The sequence below is a fragment of the Candoia aspera genome, chromosome 1 (genome assembly GCF_035149785.1).
Source record: "Candoia aspera isolate rCanAsp1 chromosome 1, rCanAsp1.hap2, whole genome shotgun sequence".
NCBI classification, from domain to species: domain Eukaryota; kingdom Metazoa; phylum Chordata; class Lepidosauria; order Squamata; family Boidae; genus Candoia; species Candoia aspera.
In genome coordinates, this window is record NC_086153.1 from 255,288,611 (window position 1) to 255,297,563 (window position 8,953).

Below are 8,953 nucleotides of genomic sequence, written 5' to 3' on the forward strand. Positions count from 1 at the left end.
TTTGAAAATCTGGAACAACATTAGATGTATGTTTCAGGAATAATAATAATAATGCCTATAATTCAGTTATTGAATGTTTCCTTCAATAATTCATTAAAGGGGAGGAGAGACTGGAGCGAAAGGTTCGTGGGAGTGGGGTGCCAAGAGAAAGGGAAGGATTAATGGTGTTGTGAATACCAATTGGGCGATGAGACTACTTGCCACTAGAGGCCCCTAAAGAGCTAAGAAACCCGGGGAATAAATCAGACCCAGCTCAGCTGTTTGTCCTTCAGTGGATAGGTAAACATAACTGAGAAGTCTGCGCTGCGAAGGGCTGAGGGAGGCGAGAGCGCGCGCCACAGAACTTGGTGCCCCCTCAGAATGTCGAACTCATTGAACCGCGCTCAGGAAGACAAACCTTGATCGACTATTTCATAGTTTCCCCGGAGGGAGGGCAATAAGAAACCGAAGGTGGTTGGATTAACAAGCAAAGGTCCAAACGGAGAGCAACAAGTGGCCGCCGCCACTCCGGGGAGTGACTTCGGACGGCGAAATTGCCCGAGCCGCTGGGCTGCAGCAGCTCAGCGCGCGTGAGCTCCGGGTGGGAGGGAGCGCCACTAGGCAGCGCGGCGCAGGTTCTTTGTCAATAGCAACAGCCTGCCGCCTCGGTGCGAGGGATTATTTTGAACGGGTGATTTACAACAATGTCACAGCGCGAAAGCGGGGCTTCGAAAGAGCAGCGAGCAGCACCCTGCGCATCCATGATAGCAAGCGCCGCCTTGTCACCCTCTCCTGTCGCTCCGCTCTTTTACATCTATTTCCTGCCGGAATCTGGCATCTCTCTCCTTTCCCGCATGGCTGTATTTTGGCAACAGCAAAGCCGAACGAAGTGGTCTTTGAATCCCTGTCCTAAATTCTGTTAAACGACGGCCGGGATTCGCCGGGCGGGAAACACTTCTCGCGTCGCACTGGAAAAACGCGAAGAGAACAGCCGCTCCTCCGCCTGTACTATCCGCCCCTCCCTGAGAGCTACACCTGTGAAAACAGGTTGCTCGGAGACCCCCACCCCACCCTCTGCAGTCCGCGAGCGCCTCTTTCTCGCTGCCCTGGAGCGGTAAGTAGACAGGAACGTTTGTCCCCCTTGCGTGATGCCCAGGGCTTTTCTCGCTCTGCGCTATGGCTTTCTCGAAGAAGGTTGCCTCTGAAGCATGCTTGAAATGCTAAGCGCCTGAATGTGTGTACGTTTCTGTCCGCCTGTTAAAGCACCGTCTCCCCGGCTTCTTCTTCATGCAACACACTGTTTCCTCTGTCGAATGCTTCTCTTTATTTGCCTTTTCAGTTAAAATTGCGTTCGTTCATTTTCAGCGACAGAGAGAACGGGTGGGAAGGGAGGGGGGAGAATGGATTTTAGAAAGTATTTTGGAATATCGGGTGTATGGGCTGTGCTCTAAATATGTAGGCTGCAGCTGACATCAATGGCTGGGTATTCTTCTGTAAATATTTGACATAAATGCATTCTTAAGAGTTTGTGCAGCATTTATGCACATTATTATTATCCAAACATCTGTTTGTTCATAGCTATGACAATTGCCTGGTTTTCTGCCTACATATAAATAATCCATGCCATAATCCAGATCTCATACAATATATACATCCACATATATACTAAGATAACACAACTCTTTTGTTCAACATGTTTAATGTCAAATGCAAAGATTGTCAAATCTCTCCAGAAAGGAAATAAAGCAATCTGCGTAAAACAGCATATGTCGGCACAAAATCAAGCAATGCATCTCGCTGTGTTTATACTTGTACCTATTCTGCATTCATACCTGTGCTATAAACAAGTATATGCCCACGTATATTATGTAATGCAGAGTTACCTGCACATTGCAATGTAGATGTGCACTCAGAACCCAGTCCTTGGCATAAAAGAGTGAGATGTGGGTGTGTATATGCTTGCATATTTGAGGGTGGGGGGTAGCTTTATCTATATATAGATAGATGCACACTGAAATATGGAGTATGCAATGTGAGTGGGTGTACAGAGATGGGGAATAATGACTCCTGCAAGTAGGCAAATCTGGATCTTTTGATATAAAATAGCATCATTTGTATTTCTGGATTATGACCCATCTGTTTCTCTCCCTCCTTTTTTTATTTTTTATTTTAATGTGTGTGCTTCAGGTTAAATGCTTCTCCTGCATGAGGACGACTGAAGGGCGATTTACTCCCTTTTCTCATATGGGGAACATAGAACTGGATTTCCAGCCTTCTCCTCATCTTCCTTCTCTTCCCACAATTGCTGCCGTTACTGCCTGGGTAATATTTTCCTGAGCTTAAAACATTGACGACAGACTGGGGAAAGTGGGTGTGCTGAGACCTCCTCACTGTGTCCATAAAGTGAACATGAGAAGTTCCTTCAACTTTTTATATAACATAATAGTGCACTACTTGGCAGTAGTGAAAATACCTGCTATTTTGTACTTGGATGTTCTGAGGAACTCAAGGTCTGATTTTTTTTTGAACAGCTGTCTTTCTTACTTCACTTAGGTGCGCTGCTTGCTTGATTCAAAGTGTTAACAAAAAATCATGAACTTGTCTCGGTGGATTTTTCCTAAACCACTGAAGGATACTTTAAGCAGAAGGATCTCTAATGGAAAAGGACATGGTCCAGGAATATTTCCTTTCTACATCATATTTGTTATAATTGGACAAAAACCCTTCCATATGTTGTCGCAAGCCTTCTGGGCAATAAACAGAAAATGGAATTCTTGTGTTTGAGAAATATGCAAATGTGCAAATATGTGAACATGACAGGCCTATGCTTCCAAGAAATTGTTTTCCAAACCCCAGTGGTCTTGCTGTTTTCATGCAAAACACCAAGTGATGACTGTTGAAAAAAACATTTACTTTGTACGTCTTCTAAACTAACAAATACAAAATGGAGGTAGCCATGGTAAGTGCAGAGAGCTCTGGCTGCAACAGCCACATGCCCTATGGATATGCAGCCCAAGCAAGGGCCAGGGAGAGAGAGCGATTGGCGCAATCTAGGGCAGCTGCAGCAGCAGCTGTGGCAGCTGCAACCGCAGCTGTAGAAACCGGGGCTTCTTCAGGAGGAGGTGGTCCACATCATCATTACCATCAAGAGCAGAATCGTGGGGCTTCCTCCTCCCCCCAAAGTGAACATGCATCCCACAGCGGCTTTTACCCAGGCAGCAAAAGAAGGAAGCAGAGGAGGGAAGCTCCTCATTGTCTTGGTGGCCGTGAGTTTGGTGCCTCTTTCCCTTGCTCTGAGTTGCTACCACTCAGTGGCTCAGAGGAGAAAATCCTAAAAGATTTGAGTGAGGATGACGAGGAGGAAGAAGAGGAGGATATGGATAGAGAAGCCGAAGAAGGCGAGGAAAGAAAATTCTACTACAGCAATGAGGATGGAGAAGATGGGTTTTCATTCACAGAGCAGCCTCCTGAGGATGGTGTGGGGCCTGGAGGTTACAGCTCAGTCCGTTATAGTGAGTATGAGTGCTGCGAAAGGATTGTAATCAATGTATCTGGCCTGCGATTCGAAACCCAAATGAAGACCTTGGCTCAGTTCCCAGAAACACTGCTAGGAGACCCAGCAAAACGGGGCAGGTACTTTGACCCCCTCCGGAATGAGTATTTCTTTGACAGGAACAGGCCCAGCTTTGATGCCATTTTATATTACTATCAGTCTGGTGGACGCCTGAAGAGACCAGTCAATGTGCCGTTTGACATTTTCAGTGAGGAAGTGAAATTCTATGAACTTGGAGAAGAGGCCATGCTCAAGTTTAGAGAGGATGAAGGTTTTGTCAAGGAAGAAGATGACAAGGTCTTACCTGAAAATGAATTCAAAAAACAAGTGTGGCTGCTCTTTGAGTACCCAGAGAGCTCCAGCCCAGCCCGAATTATTGCCATAGTCTCCGTGTTGGTCATCTTGATCTCCATTGTCATTTTCTGCTTGGAGACTCTGCCAGAATTTAGAGATGAAAAAGAGCTCATTTTGACCCAGAACTTGGAGAATGTCAATGAGACCCTTCAGCTGCAAGGTGGGGGGCCTACAGTCTTCAATGATCCATTCTTCATTGTTGAGACTGTCTGCATCATTTGGTTCTCCTTTGAGTTTACAGTGCGCTTCTCTGCTTGCCCTAGCAAAGCAGCTTTCTTCAAGAACATTATGAACATCATAGACATTGTTTCCATTTTGCCTTACTTCATCACCCTGGGTACAGACTTGGCCCAACAACAGGGCAGTAATGGTCAACAGGCCATGTCTTTTGCCATCCTAAGGATCATCCGTCTTGTCAGGGTGTTCCGCATCTTCAAGCTTTCCAGACACTCCAAGGGTTTGCAGATCCTGGGTCACACTCTCAGGGCCAGCATGAGGGAACTGGGGCTCTTGATCTTCTTCCTTTTCATTGGAGTCATTTTGTTTTCCAGTGCTGTTTATTTTGCAGAAGCAGATGAGTCTACCACCCATTTCCAGAGCATCCCAGATGCCTTCTGGTGGGCTGTGGTGACCATGACTACAGTTGGTTATGGGGACATGAAACCCATAACTGTAGGTGGGAAGATCGTTGGGTCCCTGTGTGCCATTGCAGGTGTGTTGACCATTGCATTACCAGTGCCAGTGATTGTCTCCAACTTTAACTATTTTTACCACAGAGAAACTGACAATGAAGAACAGACCCAGTTGACACAAAATGCAGTCAGTTGTCCATACCTCCCAACAATACTCAAGAAATTCCGAAGTTCATCATCTTCTTCCACAGAGGTCAAATCAGAGTATCTAGAGATGGAGGAAGGGGTTAAGGAATCTCTTTGTATAAAGGAGAAAAAGGGGCAGGTTACAGGAAATGGGAAGGAGACCACAAAGCAGAACTGTACAAATGCAAAATCTGTGGAAACAGATGTTTAGCTTTGTGTGTTTCCAACCAATTTATGCATCAAAATGTGCAATGGTTTAAAAAATGAAATATGCAAACAGGTGTTTAAACAAGCAGATAGAAATATGCCACTTGCTGGTTAAACATGAATTACAAAGCATTAGTAAACTTGTATTACGTATCAAGTAAATGATATACCTTGTGAAGGGGAATTTACATGAAGTTGTTTCAAAGATTCTATTTTTACTAGAATGCAGGTGTTTTGCACATGAGGGAGACAATTTTATTTTTAAGGAAGTTGTGTTTATCTGCCTCACTTGCTGCCCACTGGTAAAAGTTAGCATTTCAAGGTATTTACTATGTAAGAAACAATGATGTTCCGTAGCCATGTATTCATTTGTTAATGCTTTAAAAACAGCTACCATAATCCAGTGGATTCCATAGTCTTGATTTTTAAAATGCTAAGAATTTTGTGGGGAGATTTATTCTATGAAAAGTCCAAATTTAACTTTAATTTGCTTAAAGATGGATTGATTCTTTTTTAAAAAAATGGATATTCAATTGTTGAAGTTGCTATTGAGCCCCAGAAATGGTTTATTTTTATAATAGCCTTTTGAGACTTTGAAGCAATTGTTAAGTAATATGTGGATGAATCAAGTAAGAAAATCATTTAACATGGTCTGGATGCAGTGAAAAAGTGACTGGATTGCTTTTTTGCACTACTTTATATGCTGGAGAAATTATGACAGACTTCATACTGTGAATGTTTACTAATGTTCAATGACAATCATTGGAAGAGTGAATCCCACATCTTTATTTTCTTGTATTATTCTTTGCATAATGCTGTTTGGCTAAGCGGCTAACTTTACATGAATTCCATAGTCTTTTAATGATGAATATCTGTTATCTGGAAAAAAAGGATTGTGAAGTAAAATTTTATAATCATTCTCCTCCTAAATAAGTCTTTTTCAGAGCATCAACCTACCAATCAACCAATCATCCATCCAAACAAACCTTTAGTCTGAGGGATACCGTAGAACATCTGTTCATGATAGGTGATATCTGTGTGTGTGTGTGTGTGTGTGTGTCTGTGCATCTGCATACATTTGGATTGGATGAACAGGGTATATAATCAAACATAGCAATAGCTGTAGGTAATGCAAAGTGTATCCAATGCAGAAACAATTTCACAGGAATGACATGAGATTATAAATAATGTGTTTTATGTTATTTATACATATCAGCACTGGTTAAATATTTTTGTGTATTGGAAAAGATTGAAAGTAATGCATTGTTAAACCAGTACAATAATGGGAATATCAATCTTTAACTTCCAAATATGCTACTGGTTTGGGATTGTTCCCCAGTCACTGCATCTGCTGGAAGCCTGCATTGTTCAATGTGTTGAAATAGACTGTAAGACACAAAAGTGTTAGTTTTGCAACTGACATGATTAAAACCTGGGCATTAAACAAATGACATAGGTACAGTATTTATCCAGTATTACATTTGGATCAATGCAATCACTTTTTCGTACCAGATTCTTATAAACTGCAGGAGCTGTCTATCTATCCAAAATGGATAGATTTGGCATTCCGGTATGATAAAATAAGGGTTTTAATTATATTTGCTTCTGTAGGCAGTTGTTAATCCAGAATAAATGATATGAACAATGTGAGCCGGGTCAAAGCACTGCAGAATTCTGAGTTACGCAAATAACTTTATACTGATAAAGCAACACTGAGGTCTGGACCGATCATACTGAGAAGTTAAGCTCCTTTATAAACCACTTGAACAGGATTTAACTGAAATGTGTGGTTTGGACAAATGTTTCGCAACCCAACATTTTCTAGAAACATTAGAACTATGATGTCTAGAATTTCCAGCTACTATGGGAAGAAAGTTGGAGCTGTAGACCAAGTAGGTTAGAAAAATATGGTTTGGACAAGTAAGTTATAGAGATTCTAAACTAAAAATAAAATAAAGTTTCACTGTAAGAGAGAGAGAGAGAGACAGACTCAAAAGGATTACCTTCCATTATTTTTTAAAAGTAATATGTAGTTGATTGATCAGATTCATCCCTTACTTTGAATAAGGGTAGGATGTAATTTTAGAAGGGTACTTTCTTACACAGAATGATAACTGTTAAATGATATCTGCTGCAGTATGTTTTTTTTTAATGCCCCCTTAGGAAAGCTCAACTTCTTGTGACAGTGTCTTGGTAATTGTCATTTTTTTCCCCTGGAATGTTTCTTCAGCTTCCCAGTATAACCTATAATCTTTGGTTTTCCTGCTATTCTCCCATCCAAATACTATCATGGTTCAGCTGTACAAAGTGAAAGGAGGTTTATAAAAGTTTCCTATACTCTCCTACTTTGATAATTTGCTTGAAGCTAATGAATTGTGATTAATGCTGGGATTTAGATGCCCAGAAAACTCAACTTCTGTAATTTAAGTTCTGAATGTGAACACTTTACCCCAGAGTGTAGAATTTCAGAACATATTTTAGATATGTTCATACTGTAGTTTTTGACTGAGACAAGTTTGTCTAGCATCAAATCTGGGATTTTAAGAGCCTACCCTATATTATCCTCTATCAAATAATACTAATACAAATTACATCTGATAACTAGTCACCACCAATTTATCATCTTATCGTTTCTGAAAAATGCTATACCTTTGTGTACCAACAATTTCCACAAAAGTCATGCAATAGCTAATGCATGTCAGCTAATACTGTTAACAAATGAAACACTGCATGTCCACTAACCAGTATTAACTGCTGAAATCAAATAGCATTGAATGTTGAGTAGAGATGTAAAATCAGTAATATTTAGGAAATAATATCCATGTAATATTTTACATCAAAGTTCACAGAGGACAACTGTGAAAAGAAAATGTTGGGAACAGAACGCAAGCAAAATGTGCTCTCAGAAGAGAAACTGCTTGTCCTTATTTTAGCCTAATTGTTTTTAGCAAAATGTCTCATCCTGTTTTGGAGATGTAAGTAAGAAAGCTGGAGAACAGATGCCCTCCCCCTCAATCTACTCACTGCTCCAGCCTTTTGAGTAGGAGGTGGCACATGCCAGAGATTTAACGTAGTAATTTAGCATATAATATGCAGTTAGTAATTATCTAACAATTTTACATTGAGTAGCTCGACTCTTTTTTACATTATGTCAAGAATTTTGATCTGCCTGGCAGGTATTGAGGACAATGTCACAACTTCTCTAGGCAGTATAAAGAATTTTTGGGGCAAGTTGTTTTGTGTATTGTTCCTATATTAAGATGTTGAAGGTGTTTTCAGGAGGCATCTCTGCAGCTAGCATAAGATTGGCTAGTGAATTGTCTTTTCAAGGTAAGGTGTTATAAGCCAAGTGTTAGAAGAAAAAGAACATCTGTGACAGAGTCAACAAGCACTTGTTTAGAACTCAGGGATCTCCCTGACCCTTCTGTTGATTTTTTAAAGTAGCTTTAGTCAGATAATAATGCCTCATGCAGGATTCAGAAAGTTTTGGAAATGGCAGGAAAAGTTGCTTTTTGTTCTGATGGCTCACTTACACATATTATTTGAATCCAACATTTTCCCCCAAAGAGCTTAAATATGTATGCATATGCATCCATGGGAGGGGCAAGTGACCAAATGTTCAAAACAACAAAAACTCCACCCTTTACGTACTCATGTGCAGATGTTGCAGTGCAAGTACAAAATGGCAGAGCTTGTATCCCGATATCATGATGCATTTTGTTATTTTGGCATCATTGTGGTTAGGAATGGATGCCTATGCATGTATGTATGATAGCATCTCACTGAATCTTTGCAAAAGCCCTGCAAAATGCTATCAGGTAAGTTAGCCTGAACAATAGTGATTGACCCAACCAATCAGCACAAAGTAAATGTTATTCTGCTTCATACTGACCTTGAAGCAAGCAATTTTCCTCTAAACCTAAACTTAAAATGATAAGCATCATTCTGAGCACTGTTGAACAGAACAAGAGATTCAAGGATTGGTTTTCTAACAGTTTTCAGAGACTGAATTCCAAAATTACTCCTAGCCTATTCCATACTG

General features: G+C 40.9%; 1 protein-coding gene across 1 annotated transcript; it reads left to right on the plus strand.

Annotated features, from left to right (window-relative positions):
- The first annotated feature begins 2,913 nt into the window (after window positions 1–2,913).
- On the plus strand, window positions 2,914–4,915 carry KCNA4 (potassium voltage-gated channel subfamily A member 4). Its single transcript, XM_063293107.1, has one exon. It carries the CDS (start codon window positions 2,924–2,926, stop codon window positions 4,913–4,915), a length of 1,992 nt encoding a protein of 663 aa, XP_063149177.1. The 5' UTR covers window positions 2,914–2,923.
- The last annotated feature ends 4,038 nt before the right edge of the window (window positions 4,916–8,953 follow it).